The sequence below is a fragment of the Eschscholzia californica genome, unplaced genomic scaffold, assembly GCF_041429995.1.
Source record: "Eschscholzia californica isolate CP2 unplaced genomic scaffold, dmEscCali1.0.p SCAF_3, whole genome shotgun sequence".
Lineage (NCBI taxonomy): Eukaryota > Viridiplantae > Streptophyta > Magnoliopsida > Ranunculales > Papaveraceae > Eschscholzia > Eschscholzia californica.
Window position 1 is genome coordinate 65681645 of NW_028238420.1, and position 19346 is coordinate 65700990.

Sequence of the window (19346 nt, forward strand, 5' to 3'; positions counted from 1 at the left end):
ATTCCGTATGAATAAGATATTAATTTTCGAAGTTTGGGTTTAAATATGGAAATATGTGAAATATTTAAGGAAAGTCCCATATCGGGTAAGTTAAAGGAATATGTAGGGTTTATAATAAGCTGCTCTCCCATACTATAGTATGAATGAAATAAAGGTCCAATGATTTGCGTGGTTTGCACCACGCAAACCACGCACGCGCGTGGGCGTTTAGGGCGCATTGGGCGCTTTAGAGGCGCTCGCACGCACTTTGCACGTGCGCATCGTCGCTAGGAGCATAGAAGCCTTTGTTTTATTTAAATACCAAAGGCAATCCGACGGACAAGATTTTAAATCTACATCCGACGGACCAGATTAAACCCGTGGATCAGTACCTCCTTTCTTCAAGAGGGTTGTGACTTTTCCCTCCAAATGTGACTGTTAACAAACAGTCACCTCTCACCTTTAAATAAGCCATGAAACCTGACTTCAAAATACACTTCGAATTAAGAGAGTTTAAGGCATTCAAGAGTTTTCAATACTTACTGACGTTCGAAAGAGTTTTCAGATCTAAGTACCTCCGATCCGAAAAGGTAATCCGTTGTATCCTGGGAGACAAATCGCCTATACTGTTGGTACAATAAACATGGCGAATTATTGTCTTAAGGAAAGAGATCACTCGCCTCGGTTCTAACTAATATAATTTCTGTTATTTATCCTCTTTCTTATTTTATTAGTTAAAGATACAATTTGTATCTGAAATTTAAAAACAGAGTACTAACCTTCTGTTTTTTCATTTAAGAAATTTTAGTTAAAATACTGACTGTTAATCTCTGAAAAATTTCAGAAGGATATTATCATTGTTTAAAAGAAACAAGACGATAATATAGTATACAGATTAAACAACATAAAATAACTACTTATTGAAACAATGAGATTGGGTTAGATACACAAACTACTACCACTACTAGACTATTATTATATCTCAACTACTGATTCCAGAAAGAAAAATCCAGTTTTAGTCAATTTCTTGGTTAGTAGAACGCAATAGTAATCGGAGATAACTTCCTCCCACTGATTCTTGACTTGAAAGACGTTCTATCTCTTTTTGGAGCTCTGGGTATTACTTGAATGCTTTCGAACTCTTTCGAACCTTGGGTAAATACTTCTAAAGTTGTACTAGCTTTTGATGATGGGGTTTTGAATGCAAAGTGAATATGCTTGGCAATTAGACTCTGAAATATGAGCAAAAAAACAATTACAAATCAGAATTCAGAAACATAAACCAGATAAAAAGAAAAAGATGAATAAAGTAAATTGAGTTTTGAGTGTTAAAAACTTACAGCTTCTCTAATTTTGCTGGAGACGTGGAAAAGTTGATCGAGATCTTCGTGGTTTACACAGCTTATTATCTTAATCAAAATGTCTTGGGGTAAAGTTTCTTCAAGGAGAGATTCATATTTAATGTTAGTATTTGAAGAATTAATAAGTCTCTTCTTCTTTCCTGGAGTTTTGAAGTGAGAATTCTCATAAACCCTTTTCTTAGAAGGAGCAGTAGGTGGAGGAACAACAATGGCTGCTACAAATTCTTCATCTGATCCATCATTACAAGTTGAAGTTTTTAGACTCCTCATTGCAGAAAGTGTTCTCTCTGACTCTCTCTCTCTCTGTAGAAATTCACTTCCTCTCTATGGAAATTCACTTTCAAAACAATTTTCCAACTCTTCTTTTATAAGAAGCTAGAGACCCTGATTTCTAAAGATATAGAAAGTTGTTGTTACTTCTAAAAAAAACAGAATTTCTAATTTTTCAAGTTGAAACTAAAACGGTCTAAGCACAGTTGATCAGAAGATGGCGGGAAACTTTTTCCCGGTTCTTATTCGGGTCGCGGGCCAAGCCTTTGATCCGGTACGACCTGCTGATTTACTCGGGTCTTTTAATCAATGGGGTACGGGTCAGAAATTTGGAGGGCGTTTAAATGAAGATATCATAGATGTTGGACAGGCCCCAAAGGATAACCACGGGTCAACAATGATATGTTCTGGAGGTGCATATTGTATTAGAAAGAAGGCTGATACGCGGACCATCCTAGGTTAATGACCGATTGACCATAGACCATAGACTGACATGATTTAGAGAGAGATACTCCATTGTCTTTTAAAAAGAGATAATTGAGATTTTGCGATTAGCTTGAATATGTTAACGCATAAATAAATATTTTCTCAGGGGAATCCATGATACTCTAGAATGTAGACCAATATATCATTTGTTTTGTGGTTTACGGACTTTACTATAGAAACATTTTATAACACAGTCAAAAAAGTGAAGACTGACAAACAACTTTTAAATTTCTCACAAAATAAACAAAGATATTGACTGTAACAGCAAAACTATAACATAGAACGTAAATTATAGGGAAAATTGAAATCCAAGGCGAGCCTAGACAAAAACGGCTTTTGAGTAGAAAGAAGACTGATATGCGACCCATTTTAGGTTCATGACCAATTGACCAAGGACGGACGTGATTTAGAGAGAGATACTCAATTGTCTTTAAAAAAGAGATGAATGAGATTTTGCGATTAATTTGTATACGTTAACGCATAAATATATCCTTTCTCAGGGGAACCAATGTTACTCTAGTGTAGACAAATATATCACTTAGTTTTGTGGTTTACAAACTTTACTATGGAAACATTTTATACCATAGTTAAAAAAGTTAAGACTGACAAACAACTTCCAAATTTCTCACAAAATAATCACAGATACTAAATGTAACAACACAACTATAACATAGAACGTAAGTGATAGGGAAAATTGAAATCTAAGCCTAGCCTAGACAAAAATGGCTTTTTTTTTTTGGAAGTCGACTACGATCTACATATGTCTTTACATTTGGCACCTGATACATCATAGATGTGATAAGCTCGATAACCGTCCACTCAAAGACTAACAGAATCGGGCCTATAGCCCAACAAGACATGGCCTAAAACACAACAACATTATTTACACCCTAATAACCTCGATTCAAATAACCAAAGATTTCACCTTCTCTGGTGATTCGAACCTGAGACCTCCAGGGATTTCTGGAGTTTATGTCAACACCTTGGAACCACTTGGGCCACCAACTGTTGACGACAAAAATGGCTTTTGAGTGTGTGAAATTTAGAGAAAAATCTATAACGTGAGTCTGATCATAATTATTTTTGTCTAAACCCAATATTAATTTTCGACTCCCTTAATAATTGTAACATCCAAGATAAAAATTTGGGGAATTTAGCATTACCTCCTATCCACTAATGTCCAATTAGGGATGCCCCTCTTTTAATTGAAAACTAGGGATACCCCCTTTTTGTGGTGTTAAAAGTACAAAAATAACCCTATGTTTATTGTTTATTCCGTCTTTTTTTTCCGATCTTGTATTCCTTCATTATTACTACCATCGACGAATCATCATTTCTCATACCTATATTTTTCTTCTCTCATGTCCACATTTTTCTCTACTTACTAACGACATTTTTGTAACATTTAAAATTATTAAACCACAACAATTCAACCCATAAATATCGTAAAATTATAAACAAAATTTTTAAATTCAATGTTCATTGTTTTAGGTTAAAACTGATTTTTTCTAATGTAACAAATTTTGAAGAAAACTTCTTGATCTCTGTTGTTCTTTCTATTAACTATAACTTGTCTGCATTCAAAGAATGCATGTGCAAATTGCAATGATGCAATGATGAAGTGAACGAAAAAATCAAATAGTCAAAAGAGAAATTAGTAATTGAACTTACAAAATATGAATTCATGGATAGATCTAAGTTGGAGTGTCATGACAGCGGGAGGGATATGAGAGGAACAAAAAAAACTATAATGAAGGCATGGTTATTTCCCTACTTTGCACAAAAAGATTGTGTTTCACTAATTACTTATTGAAAAAAGATATCCCTAGTGAGACATTTACGTGTAGGAGTAATGCTAAATTTCCCTAAAAATTATTCAATAGTGATGCTCAACACCAAAAGTGAAAGACAAAAGAATCAACTAACCAGATTTTCGTAATAGAGGGTCAACATTGACTTGTATTGATATTGTTTTCAATATGGTGTCAGCCTCATTGAAAATTTTATTCACCCTTAAACAAGAAGAATAAACTATAATTAAATAAAGTCACACTATTTGGGATATCCAAATACATCCCGAATGTTGACGTGACCAACTCTCATTTGTCACATTGTTTTTCCCTCTACCTGGCAAGTCCAATTAGAACAGGTCACATCTGACATTTTTTTTTTGTACCAATTGTCATTTTTATATGAGATGTTTGATTTCAAAGAATATCATTTGCCAAGATTTTACAAGGTTTTCAAAACTCATCCGATACCATCACCATGTGTGTACATGATGAAGCCCAAAGGGTAGAGAGAGAAACTCAGAAGACAGGATGGTTTTTGTTGCAGAATCAAATAAGCCATAACAGTCTAACGTGGGCAGTTCATATTCCCCTTTTTTCTCCTTAAACCCCCCACTTTTTGAAATCAAAACTAACCCCATAAATCTCCATTTCAATTATCCCAAATCACTTATCCCCTTTCTACAAATCAACATGAATAAAACCCATGTTCCCAATGATGACGAAGTTGATGATAATGGTAGTTTTGAAGAACTTCTCCACCAACTCAAGAGGTTAAACCAAGATTGGGTTTCAAATTCCAAGTTCCCCAAACCATTTTCAGATGTTGATAATGAAGTATTTAAGAAATCTTCTTCCTCATTTGACATTCTTCATCAGTACTTTGATTTCAATTCACCAAGAACTTTAGTAACTTCTCTGCAACAAAAGAAACAACAACTAAAGTCTCCCACTTTAGAGGATGGTCAAGAAGAGGAATGGAAGGTAAGGACTAATGATTTAGCAGTGTTGGAGATACTTAGAGAGCGAAAGAAAGCGATCGAGACCGGTAGGTTGAAGGGGAGAAACTTACTAGATGCTTTAGATAGTGCAAGTAGTGAGCATCATAAGATTTTTTGTAGTGGGTGTTCTTCTTCTGTTTTGATTCAAGGTAGTGAAGTGAGATCATCATCTTTTTGTTCATCTTCTTATGGTGGTGGTGGTGGAGAGAAAGTAAGGACAGATGAAGTGGTGGTTGGTGGTGGTTGGAAGGTAAAAGAGAGAGATGCAGTTTGTGGTGATGGTGGTGGTGGGTGGAAAAATGGAGACAAAGAAATGGTTTTTATGGGTTGGTTTGCTATTGTATTAATGGCATTTGCTTTAGGTATTATCACTTGGAAGAGCTTTGATAGTTATGGAGTGGAAGATTACCAAGATTTTTTGTATCCTACTTGAAATTTCTCTTTCTCTCGAATGTTAGGGAACAAGAAAAATAAGGCAGACTGGGGGCCGAAATCATATGTGGATTGCTGTGATTCAAGGTATTCAGCCAACCAATTCAATTGCATTTGAACAATACAAATTTTAGTCCATCTTTATTAATGAATCAATTCAAAGTTCTTAACATATAGTAGTAATCTTGTGTGAATTCAAAACAAATATCCAACTCTGAATACGTGTAGATGATTTTAAGAGCGATACCTTAAAATCACATGAAAGATCGCATCCGAGGTGCTACCAAAGACTGAGCTCCATCTGCAAATATGGTGGTTCCAGTCATAAAGCGAGATTCGTCACTAATCAAGTATATAACAATCGATGTAAGGTCATTCTTCACATCAAGCCATCTTAGGAGTGGCATGACTTCTTTCGTTTTTTTCTCTGCCTTCTCCCTCCCTATTGATGATACATACTCGTCTTTTAAGTGCAAACCACGAGCAATCGCGTTAACTCTTATCTGGTGTTTTCCAATATCTAAAGCTGAAACCTGAAATTGTAATGGTGAAAGTAAGTATTAATCAAGAACGAGATAGAGCATTGAGAATTTAAGGGAGGGTGTTGAACAACGAAGAACGTCAAGCAACGAGAGGGTTTCCTCTAGCCCTAGCCACATCGAGCCTCACATAGGGCTTTCATGACGGATTATTAGGTCGACCGTCCGCAGAATGGAAGTTCAATGTGTTCATCAACGTCTACTTAAGTTACTAGGTGATGCGATTTTGTAACAAGACGAATACTTCCTTTCCAATCTTTAAGTGACAATACAATCTACTCCGTATATCTTAAGAAGAATACATTAGAAATAAATATAAAAAACAGGATAAGTGATTCCTATAGACTATAGTGATGTTCGGTCGTACTAAACTATATGTATTTATTTGTAAGCTAAAAGCAATGTTAGCGATTTTGGGTTACCCTGACTAACTGTTGAACAGCAGCCAAGCAAGAAGCATATGCAGCAGATCCTGGATAAAGCCCTCTCTCCGAGCCCATGAAAGTCGTTAAAAACACGATTGATCCACCCGTTTTGAAGTCTCTCATCCTTTTACCAACAGCTTTTAGTAGAAACCATGCCGACATTAAGTTAACTTTCACAATTTTCTTGAATTCATCTTCACTCAAATTCAGAGGGTTTTGCATCTTCCCTGTTCCAGATAACAAAAAGTAAGAGGATACAAGCTGAACTTGACATTGCCATTAAAATATCCTTTCCTCATGACTTATTGTTTAAAAGTCGTTGCTCGAACAATAAGAAAAACATTATTTGATACGCGACTAATTTTCATAGTGGATTTTTAGGAATCAAAGGTAAAGTTAAAGATGTTTCATTTCAAATCAAGTTGATTGCACAAAAAACGAAGGTTAGTCGTTTTTACAATAAACTGTCTAAATCAACGATCAATGCTTTACAAATTACTGTTTACGTTTCAAATTTCAGATAAAACAAGTTAGTCTTCTCAAAATCCACATGTAAAGTTCATTTGATTGGGTGGTAACATATATGTCTCTCTAGTAGGGACACCAAAGTTCGAATTTTAATTTATAAAATATGCATCAACGCAAGACGAAACCTTAAACGAAACCATTCTGTTGTTAATTGTCACTCTCTTGATAGACGTTTTCACTCTCTCGATGGAGAGTTATTTCTCATTTACTACGGGGTAAGTCTATTTTTTTCTCAGACCTTTCTATCGTTTTTCTTATTTGCTTAGGGAAATCAAGAAAACTAGTGGGAAATATGTACCTTCATAGGCATAACAATGAAGAAGAGCATCAAAATTCCCCAAAAGTCTCCAACCCTTTTCTACTCCCTCGTCAAAGGCTACTTCCTCAGATGACTCAAAATCCAATCCAACCACTTCAACCTTAGAAATTCCCTTCAGTGAGTCAGATATCTTATCTGCAACAGTTTGAAGGGAGCTTTCATCTCCCATTAACACTAACCTAATAACAAATAACCAAACAAAGCCCCATAAAGAAAAGAAATCAAAACCCCACAAAAATCAATAATAAACTAATGCTAGGGAACAAGAAAAACTAGAGAACCTTTGGGCAGAAATCTTATGTGACTTGCCGTGATTCGGGATTCCGTGTAGTAAAATCATGGGAAACACGAATCACAGATCCACACAAGATTTTTGTCTAGAGTCTGCTTACTTTTTCTTGTTCGTAGCACTTTTCAAATCAAAACCCATGAAAAAATTAGTAGAAAGTTCAAACCTGCAACCACTCTTTGCTAATTGGTAAGCTATGTTTTGAGAAATTTCATCACCATTTGAAGTTAACAAAACTTTTTTTGCTCTATTCACCATTATCAAATTGCAAACTAGACTCTGAACAGCAATTGCCAATTGGAATGAAACTCTGGAACTTGAAGCCTAGAAGAAGAAAAGAGAGAGAGGGTATTGTGCTTTAATGGGAGAATAAAAGTTTGATGATTTTCTTGCTTATCCTCATTAATGCTAAACATGATAATGATTCGGGATTAATATAAAGACCAAAATTGCTGCCAAGATCAAATCTTTTTCTTTTTGGACAAGGTGGCATTCATCTAAGCCAATTCCATCACATTGGTTCTCAATTTTGTTAGGTAGGTGGTATAGGGAAATCTGCTGGATGTATTGGGACATCGGTCATTTTGCAAGTATACACCATTTTACTAGTTATTGCTACAAACACTATTAATTCTTAAAAAAGGTAATTTGCATATGCCCCCAATTCTAAAATCCCTTTCTCTCATCCCTACTTTGTCGAGGACTCTTTTGTTGCGGGCAGAGAGAGTAGGGATAGAGAGGAGAAAGAATATACTAACTACAACAATGTGAAGGGGAGAAAGAACAACATTTCAGTTAGAAATATAAATTCTCTTCGTATTAGTATCAAAATATTTCTAACTTAAAAATGACTAATATTTATGTGTAAAATATGATCATCCTAAATTACTTAGGATCTCATGGCCCCTTTATATTATTTCCAAAGATTTATTATTGCACATCTCTATGCAACGATATTTATAAAATGCTTTAAACTTCATAGGATTCCTTCAAGGTGAGATTGAAATGAAAACCTCATAATAGTATCGCTAAAGCTAGCTCATCTAAGTAAAAGATCCACATTCCATTTATTCACATGGGACTATTCATTAACACAAATATTTGCATTCAAGAAGAGCTTATTCTCAAATTAATCGCCCAATAGTAATAAATAATAACCACTATTTACAAGGTAAATAGATCCTAATCAAAATAATATCCTTCAAATTCATGAATAATATCCTAAAAACAAAATCACATCCAAATATTGTCTATAGGTAACTGAAATTTCATGAAACCTGATTTTTTCCGATAACTGAAATTTCTTGAAACCTATTTTTTTTTTACGAAAATTTCAAAAATAGTTATTTCTTTCTACAAAATAACTATTCTAAAAATATTATTTTTTCGAAAATTATTATTTTTTTCAGAATCATTATTTTTTCAAAAATCATTATTTTTTTCAACAGTAGATTTATCTCCGGATATTCGTGATCGTCGGATATTCATCTTGATTTTTGAAATCCAACGGCTCATTTATAACTCTGCTAATTATGCACGGTTATCTTTACTGGCAGTTGTAATTTAAGCAGTTTTTATTATTTTTGTAACTTACTACAATTGTCTACTTATTTTTATACCCTCACTTTCCTTAAGAAATAACATTCAGCTTAGCACCTAAAAACTTAGTTTAAGGGATGCTACCGTCATTTGACATTTTTAGACTAAATTACGGGAGAAAATCGTGGGGGAGAGGATACGTCAGTTTTAACACCTTCCAAAAACAAATTAGTTTTTAACTCTCCCTTAAAAATCTCCCACTTATTTACAAATAACACTCCTTACCTCTTTAACTTCTTCCTTTGAAATTTAAATTCCACATTTCACACCAAATCATGGGAGAGAAAGATAAAACATCATAACCACCTATAGATTTTGATTCATAAATATGAGAGATTAATATCACATTTATTACCTTTTTTTATCTCAAATTCGCATCTCATATATCTTTGAAGAATTAACCTTTTTTTTGTTTTATTTGTTTGCAGATTTTCATCAATGATTTCCATGTAAGTACATTTTCATTTATCTTACGACAGATGTCTCCATGTTGATTTGTATTATCCTTGTTTTTTTTTTTTTTTAATTTCCTTCTCTCTCTATAATGTTTCATGACTTATAGTCGCCATTTTTTTTAACAAATGCAAGATTGTAGAATATTAACTTCATTTTTTTTTTGAAAAATTGGACAGACAAAGAAGAAGGTAGGAGAAATACTCACCCTGGTAGTGAGAGAGATAAGAAGGAAGGGATAGGGGAGAAAAGATAGACATTTAAGAGACATTAGTTGAGGAAGAAAAGAAGGGATAATATTGTTGTTAAATCTTTGTTTAATTGTTACAATTCTTACATTGTTGTTAATCTTTTTAATACTCACCCTGGTAGTGAGAGAGATAAGAAGGAAGGGATAGGGAGAAAAGATAGACATTTAAGAGACATTAGTTGAGGAAGAAAAGGAGGGATAATATTGTTGTTAAATCTTTGTTTAATTGTTACAATTCTTACACTTTTGTTAATCTTTTTTACAATAGTATCAAAAATAGACTTTTCTCTCTCCTATCCCACAAATTTTTTTACAAGTTCCTTATATTTTATTTTTTTATTTCTTCAACATCAACACAATTTCCTAATGTCACAATTTGTTAATGCAAATATAATCTTTAGGATGGAAAAACATATAAGGGTCCGTTTGATGTAAAAAGTGTTCCTATTATTTTTGCTAGGAAAATGTGGCAAAGAGGAATTTGAATTTGATTAATGAAGATGGAAAAACATATAAGGGTCCGTTTGATACGTGTGAAAATCATTTGTTTTCTGGTGGGAAAGAAAACCGTTTGTTTTCTGATGGGAAAGAAAAACAAGGGATTGAATTTCAAGTGTTTGATAGAGTTGTATAGGAATGTAGGAAAATCAGGAGTGTCTTTAGAAAGTTACCTACTATTAGGTTTTTAAGGGGCGCCTACAAGATTTCGGCTTCTTCCTAAATTGTTTTCTCCCCCAAATTGATTCACAGAGAGAGAGAGGGAGAGATTAGGGTTCAAGCTTAACACCTGAATCCCAAAATCAACTGTGGCAGATAAACATGTTAGAATATTTCACCTTATTATTCATGCATATAACCAAATACAAATACCATACAATATGACATGTATAATCTAAATTAAACATGCTCTCCACAAGATTCAAAGAGATTAAACTTAATCACGGAAGCGTACCTTAATCCATAGTTAAAAGATGGTTGGGTAGGGTTGTTCTTCCACTTGGTTCTTCTTCTCCTTAGAATCTCTCTTGTGATGAAGGGATTTCACACTTAACCAAAAATGTTGAGATTAGGGAAGAAGCCCAAATGGGGACCATAACCCCTATTTATAGACTTTTATTTCTAATTTGGCCCCTCATCAAATTAGAAATCACTTAATGGTCTCTACACGTTTATTCCATGACACTTTGATACCTACTAGTCAAGTCAATCCATATTAGACCACTTTACGACTTGACAATTTACTGAGATAGCCACACACATGTCTATACATATGTGAGCCCACATATATTGGAATTTCTTCCAACAAAACAGACAGAGAGAGAGAGATTAGGTACAAGCTACAACTGGGATTTGATCAACTATCCTCGGTGTTCAAGCTTCTGGTTCAAGCTTCAATAAAATCGATTTGGTCTTCGGTGTTCAAGCTTCAACAAAGATTTTGGTTCAAGCTTCAACAAAGATTTTGGTTCAAGCTTCAGCAAAAATTTGATCAACTATCCTCTCTTATCATCATCTCGTACAACCGATTACATCATGGTTCAATACTTCTTTAAAATCGAATCGGTTGTGTGAATTTGGTTGTTTAAAGTAATTAGCAGGTTGTTCAAATCAATTGTTGATGAGTCTGGTGGATTGAAGAAATAAATTCAAATCAAGGGTTGGTGAATTTGGTTGTTTAAAGTAATTAACAGGTTGTTCAAATTTGATTCGATTTCCTCTTCGGTGTGTGTACCAAAATCTAGAGAGAGGGTCTCTTCCATCCCATTTTTCACATCAGAAACCCAATGTTTGGTTGTTTGGTAGGGGTGGTTGAGATCTATAAAAAGGTGAGTTTTAGTAGATGAATAAGTGAACAAATCAAGGAGATAAGTGATTAATGCTTATGTAAATTCCTTTTACTGGATGTTTCTTATGGAGATCAAGTTTTAAATTTCTCTTTTTCCTTCTTTCAAAATATTTTTGGGATCAATTTAGGAAGTGAGATGTTTTTGACATTCTTATTAATGTCAATTTGTTATTTTTTTTGTGATTCTTGTTAAATCAATTGCTTACTAAAATTGTTAATGTCAGAGAGAAGATTTCTGTGAGAGAAGAGAATGAGAGAGAAAAAAAGAGAGCAGTTGAGAAGAGAGACCCGGATAGAACGTGAGGAGCGATGACGGAGGAGAGAGAGCGTGTTTTTCAGATTAAGCGTGAGAAAGTAGTTTTACCACCTTTTTGGTGGTAAAATCTTTTAGGTTTTTTTCTTACCTTTTTTCCAACGGAATCCGACTTTCTCATAGTTTTAACTCTATCAAACAGTGGAAAATCGATTTTCGTAATTTTCACACGTATCAAACGGACCCTAATTTCACTTTATCCTCTTTCATTGGGTATTGAGAAAAAGAAGAGATAGTCTTTATACAACCATCTACCCTTTCTCCGTATGATTTTGTTCCACGTCTTATTGTTTTTTGAATTACTGAAAATTTATGTAGATGAGTTACTGAAAATTTATGTAGATGTACAAGTTCTTTCTCCCACCTTTTTAGATAAGTAGTTTTTTTACATACAATGTAATTTCATAATCTACATACCGATTATAAAATCTTTTTTTATAAAATTTTCATCTACATAAATTTTATAAAAAAGATTATAAAAAATCTTTTATAATCTACATACCGATTATAAAATCTTTTTTTATAAAAAAAAAGATTATAAAAAATCTTTTTTATAAAAAAAAGATTATAAAAAACTTTTTTCATAATTTACATATCGATTATAAGTAGTTTTTTATGTAATTTCATAATCTACATACATGTAATTTTATAAAAAAGATTATAAAATCTTTTTTACATACATGTAGATTATAATACCGATTATAATATAATATATATATTTATAGAGCGAAAGAGAGGGTTACCACAAGAGAGGTATTTAGAGACTGGTGTGAAATTAGTTTAGGCTTGGATAAAATTTTGTTGGAGAGATTATTTATCTCTTTGTTGATGATGGAAATCGACTGGAAGGCTGATGCTGGTAGTCTTGAGAACATGATAATGTTGTTTTCACCGTCTGTTCTTCTTTTTATAATCTTTTATAAAAAAAAAGATTATAAAAAAGATTATAAAAAATCTTTTATAATCTACATACCGATTAAAAAATCTTTTTTATAAAAAAAAGATTATAAAAAATCTTTTTTCATAATTTACATACCGATTATAAGTAGTTTTTTATGTAATTTCATAATCTACATACATGTAATTTTATAAAAAAGATTATAAAATCTTTTTTACATACATGTAGATTATAATCCGATTATAATCTACATACTGATTATAATCTACATACCGATTATAATCTATATATATATATATATATATATATATATATATATATAGAGAGAGAGAGAGAGAGGGTTACCACAAGAGAGGTATTTAGAGACTGGCGTGAGATAAGTTTAGGTTTGGATAAAATTTTGTTGGAGAGATTATTTATCTCTTTGTTGATGATGGAAATCGACTAGAAGGCTGATGCTGGTAATCTTGAGAATATGTTAATGTGAATATCATTTCCCAAACCCAAAGAAGAAAATCTTGTCTCCATTTCTTTCTTTTAGTTGCAGAGAGAGAGAAAATATATATATATATATATATATATATATATATATATGCAACTAAAAGAAAGAAATGGCCGATAAAGAAGAAGAGATGGTGAAAACAACATTATCTCAATCACCTTGAGTGAGAGAAACACATTTATTTTATTTTTTTCTGTTAAAATGAGAGAAAAGAGAAACACCCTCCTGACTACAGAAGTTTCACAAAAATGATCATACCCATAATACCCTTTTATTTAATTAGTGTAGTTGTTTTTAGTAATGGTGTTTTTGAGGATTTAAAACCTTTTAAATTGGGAATCATTCTTCAAAACTATATACTTATTTATATTAATATATTTTTGTTTTGTTAATAAAAATGATTTATAAGTATTAGGTGTGAATCCCTCGTCCGATGACGAGACTGTGAAGAAACAGTATCGGAAACTGGCCTTAATGCTTCACCCTGACAAGAATAAGTCGGTCGGGGCAGATGGAGCATTTAAGTTGATTTCCGAGGCATGGAGTTTGCTATCTGATAAAATCAAAAGAATAGCTTATGACCAAAAAAAGGTTACTAAATACATTCAGAAATAGAGTTCCATCGGCAACTGGGGGCTCACCAGTTCCACCTTCTGCAAATGGGTTCCGAAATTTTACGACAACAAGTTCGAATATTGACCTTTATACCCCTGGTTATTAAGGATACTATTTATTAGGTCTCAATCTAAATAAACCCCTAGATTTTCATTCCCAAAAAAAAAGAAACCCTAGATGTCTCTCTTTACTCGGATGAAAACCTCCAGCCTCCCTCTCTCTCTCTAGTGAAGGTTTAGAGAAATGGGTCTCCTTCGCCGGATCTCTGTCTCTCAACCACCGGATATCTCTCTCTCCCTCGCTCGATCTCTCTCTGTCACCAGATCTGTCTCTCTCACCCCCTCTTTTTCCTTCTCCCTGTGGTGGTTGTGGTGTATGCTGTGGTGGTGGTCGTGATATGTGGTGGTGGTCGTCGTGATGTGTGGAGGTAATGGTCGTGATATGTGTTGGTGATGTGCTTTGGTATTAAGTTGAGACAATAATGGTGGTGGTCTGGTGATGTGCTTTGCTATTGTGTTGAGACGGTAGTGGTGGTGGTCTGACTTTTGATGGTAGTGGTGGTGGCTGGTGGCGTGTTGGTGATGTGCTTTGTTATTGTGTTGAGACGGTTGTGGTGGTGTAGTGGTGGACTGGCTCATTTGGTGGTGGTGGACTGACTCATTTGGTGGTGGTGGTGGACTGACTCATTTGGTGGTGGTGGTCTGACTCATTAGGTGGTGGTGGTGGTGGTCCGACATATTTGGTGGTGGTGGTGGTCCGACTCATTTGGTGGTGGTGGTCTAACTTTAGTGGTGGTAGTGCGGTCTGACTTATTTGTTGGCATTTGGTGGTGGTGGTCTGATTTAGGTGGTGGTGGTCTCACTGATCTGAATGAGAAAATTAATGTAAATCGGAGGGGCATAATGGTCATTCGAGCTATTTCAGCATTTTGATTTTTTTTTCAGACTTGTTTAGAAGTCTGAAATACTGAGCCCCTTTTCAGCCCAATTCAGACCATAACCTAATTCAGCCACATTTTCAGATTTTCTTAAATTGAAAAACAAACATCTGAAATCTGAAATGTGTTTCAATTCAGATTTCAGATCTGAATATAATAAAAAACAAACAACACCTAAAACTGGTTTTTCCAACGTAACTAATTTCAAAGAAGACCTCTTGATCTCTGTTGTTCGATGTTCAGTCTATTAACTGTAACACGTGTACATTTAAAGAATGCATATGCAAATTGCAATGATGAACCGAACGAATATATTAAACAGCCAAAGGAGAAATTGGTAACTGAACTTAGGAAGTGGTTATGGATCTGTGGAGAGATCGAAGTTGGGATGTCATGTCAGCTGGAGGAATACGAAAGGAAGAGAAAAAAAACTATAGTTTAACTAAGGCTACGACTTTTGCAGAGAAACCAACTCCCCCTCTTTCATCTCTCTCCGTAACCGTTTTTTTCAAGAGTAAATCTTTAGAGATCCTTGTGGTTTCTCCGGCGAAAGGTCCTCCTTTCGCCGGATTCTTCTTTTTTTCGTTCTAATAAAAGATCTCTCTCGGTGCTTTTCTACCGGACTACCCCATATCTCTCCATACCCTACATCAATAAGTATGGTTCAAGCTTATTCTCCTGGATGAATAAATAATTAATGGAGTTAGAGGGTAAACAATCAAGGATATGTGTTGATCTTTATAGGCCAACAGAAAACAAACCCTTCATCAAATAAAATGGAATTCACTGTCTAGTGAGAGAAAGAAGAAGAAAGGAAAGACAAATCCATCAATCATCATCTTCAATCATATTTTGTGATTGTGATCTTGATTTTGTTGCATTCAATTTATTCTCTTATCATTGATATTATTAGAAGTTTTGATCGAAGAATCGATTAAACGGTTTAGGTTCGGAATTAGGTTTTTTTGTTGAATTTGAGAAGACGAAGAATACACATTTCTTTATTGTTATAGTTAAGAGATATACTTCATATTGATCTTCGATATTGAGATAAAATCATTCATGGGATTTTGTTGCTACTCCAGTCATTTGTAGATCAATTTCAAAATCTGACGAAATCATAAGAACCAGATTTATTTTCAAGGGTTATTGATGTTGGAGTTATCTTGGGTATTGGATTGCTGTGGTGATGCAGAGCAAGGAAGAAGAGAGAGTTATTAGTTTTCTACTTATTAGTATAATAAATGTTATGTTTCTTTGTTGGTCTATAGGGCCTGTTTTGTTGGTCTTTAGGACCTTTTGTTATTTTCGTTTGTAATCAGACCGAGTGTTTTGATCATGGACCATTATTGGGAGTTTCTTCATCAACTTACAACTTTCTCTACCGATGTACCGGAATCAGAGACGCAAACCAAAGATTTTCACACCGACGGTTGACGGCGAGAAGAGAAGAAGGTGAAAGAAGCATCGGTATTAAAACTACCCTCAGATGGTTAGTGGCGACTGCACCAGAAGTAGCCCACCAGTTAGATCATGCAGCTCTAGCGACACCCCAAGTAGGATAACTTATCTTGTTTGTCCGATTTTGGTTGTGTCTTTGTTGTTCAACTTCATGATGTAATTCTCATTAGCCTTTTGGCATTTAAATGAAGTTTGATTTCCAAAAAAAAAAAAACTAAGGCTGTGACTTTGGGGAATAAAGAAAAATCTCCGAGGAATAAAGACTTAGTCAACAAATATTGACTCAGTGGACATATTCTTTTTTTAGTCCAAAATTTCACCCGATTGAATTTTACTTCCTAATCTTCATATCACTCTTGTCTCTCTATTTATCTCACTCTCTCTTGGTCTCTCTCTCTATGTCGCTCTCTGATATTTCTATCTCTCAGGAAAACATAGATGGAGAGAAGAAAATTCCTATATCAAACCTTAATTAGGAAAAAAGATGTGACTTTGATCCAACAATACCTGAAACCCATTGCTCAAACTCAATCGAATTTTAATTTGCAAATCAAATGATCTCCAATTAGTTAAATCTGGGAAGATCAAAATTGAGAACATGAACAGTTAAATAAATTAGGGTTTTCAGCAACCTACATAACAACTTACAAGAATAAAACAACTAAATACATGGAAGCAATCAAGCAAATAAAATCACAAAACAAATAGGGTTTTAGTTCGATCCTATATATTGATATTGATGTTGTTGTTTAGTTGTTGATCTAATGAAGAACAAGAAATATGTAACGGTTGAGGAGATATGAGATAGGGATGGCAGTGAAGAAGATGAGGATATGTGTAATGGAAGGGTGGAAGATATTAAGTCACGGGACGTGTGATAGTTGGTGCGCATTGATGTTTCTTCTGTGAAGATGGTGGGGATGGATTTTGGATTGTTTGTATAAGTTTTAGGGAGAGAAAGTAGAGAGATGTTGTGTAGAGGAGTTGATTGTTGTGAATCCAGTCCTAGTAGACTAGTAGGAAGCAAGTGGAGATACGTGGAGATACTGAGTTTCTTTTCTGAAATAAAAGGTGGTCGAGAGAGAGAGAGAGATAGAGAACGAGAGGAAGAGAGGAGAGGAGAGATGAAGATTAGGGAGTAGAGTTTAATCATGTGCATTCTTGGACTAAAAAATAAAAATATCATTTAAGTCAACCTTAATTGACTAAGTCTCTATTCCCCGGAGATTTTTTTTTATTCCCCAAAGAATTCACCTTTAACTAACTAGTGATGCTCAAAAGTCAAAGACAAAAATGAATGAAATAATCAACTAACTAAGATATTCAGGTCATCATCTCACTTTAGATTTTCAAAATAGCTGGTCAATATTGACTACTAATACTTTTCATAAGGTGTCAGGCTCATTGAAGAATTTATTCACCCTAAAGGAGACTAAACCATAATCAAATAAAGTAATCCTATTTCACAAGATCCAAATACATGCCAGATGTTTTTTTTTTTTTTGATGAAAGTAGGCTTCGCCTAAATTTATTAATCAGAATGAATCAAAGAAATGTTGGATCTATCGGTCTCCAACTGACTTACAATGCACTCGGGAACTATCACCATTTCACTTGGTGTATTAAGATTGTTCCGACGATTTGAATGGGCTAATAAATGTGCGACTTTATTCGCATTTCGTGGACAAAAAGAGAAGTAACACTCGGTCAGATTTCTCTTACTGTTCTTTATGTCAATAATCGTTGATCGAATCTTCCACGGGATATCCTCTTCGGAGCTGGAGCAGGCTTTCACAACATTGATTGAGTTCCCTTCTATAATGCATATGTACTGATGCAAATCAGTTGCAATTTTCATGGCTAGTAGTGCTGCCTTTGCCTCTGCTTCTAGTGCCGACGTTGCTGATGTTGAATGAACTAGAGCCATTACGAATTCACCTTTGGAGTTCCTATAAACTGCTGCTATGTCTGCTCTTCTATCTACATACCCAGCGTCGAAGTTGATCTTTAGCTCATTAGGACCAGGAGGAGTCCAGCTTTTCCCTTCTCCTGGTGAGTTATTATCGGGTATATTTTGTACTTCGAACTCATCATTTAACTCCATTGCAGCATTTATAATTTGTCGACTTCCATGGGGTTGTTCTCCAAAGACCAATTTGTTCCGAGCTTTCCATAAGTACCATAGTACACAAATGCGTAGTGCGATTACCTTGTCATCCTCTTCCCCTGCCAACCAATTACATAAAATATCATGAAAGTTTCTTTCTCCTTCCAGCCTCAACTCTAATGGTGGACAAATCCATGTTTCTCGTGCCATACGACACTTTCTGAATATATGGTCGATATCCTCTTCTTCTTCTTTGCAAAACTCACATAATTTTGATGCACTTGGATTAAATTTGAGAGATTTTTCTTTGTTGGTAAAGCGTTATGAAGAACTCTCCAGACAAAAGTTTTAATTCTAGGGGCAAGGTTGAGCCTTGACCAAATCTTTTTCCAAGTTAAGCCAAAAGGGAGTTCTAAAATTCTAGATGTGGTTGGCATGTCTTTCACGATCGATGTGTATAATGATTTCGTCGTGAAACTTCCTTTTTCTGTATGTATCCACACAAGTTTATCATCTATATCTCTGCCCGGTAAATTTATCATAAGAATTGCGCTTGTAGCTAAGGGATCAAACGTCTCTTCTATGAACCTCTTTTTCCACGATCCATCTATATCAATAAGTTCACTCACATAAATAGGACCAGTTTCAGTTTGATCCTCCCATCTTCTCCAGGTTTGAACCCCCTCAAATTGGGTACCCAAGGGTCCTCCCAAATTCTAATTGTTTTGCCATTTCCTACTACATAACACATACCTTTTTGTATAGCTTCTCTCAATTTCAGCATACTCTTCCACGTTGATGTTGAAAGAGTTGATGGTTTTGGTTGAAACTTCCAAAAGTCAATATGTTTAAGGTACTTCGCTGTTAATAACCGTACCCAAAGAGCATCCCGTTCTTTCTGAAATCTCCAAACTAATTTACCAACCAAAGCTTGATTAACAATTCC

The 19346-nt window shown here is 34.5% G+C and overlaps 2 protein-coding genes across 2 annotated transcripts; both read right to left on the reverse strand.

Annotated features, from left to right (window-relative positions):
• Nucleotides 1-1010: 1010 nt before the first annotated feature.
• On the reverse strand, nucleotides 1011-1610 carry LOC147553497 (F-box protein SKIP27-like). Its single transcript, XM_086668711.1, has 2 exons — nucleotides 1320-1610; nucleotides 1011-1211 (listed from the first exon to the last, which is right to left on the reverse strand). Exons 1-2 carry the CDS (start codon nucleotides 1608-1610, stop codon nucleotides 1011-1013), a joined length of 492 nt encoding a protein of 163 aa, XP_086524837.1.
• Nucleotides 1611-5432: 3822 nt separating this feature from the next.
• Nucleotides 5433-7829, reverse strand: LOC147553498 (uncharacterized). The gene is made up of 4 exons (XM_086672574.1): nucleotides 7586-7829; nucleotides 7110-7309; nucleotides 6281-6510; nucleotides 5433-5852 (listed from the first exon to the last, which is right to left on the reverse strand). The coding sequence occupies exons 1-4, from the start codon at nucleotides 7675-7677 to the stop codon at nucleotides 5574-5576; spliced, it is 801 nt and encodes a 266-aa protein (XP_086528700.1). The 5' UTR covers nucleotides 7678-7829; the 3' UTR covers nucleotides 5433-5573.
• Nucleotides 7830-19346: the final 11517 nt, after the last annotated feature.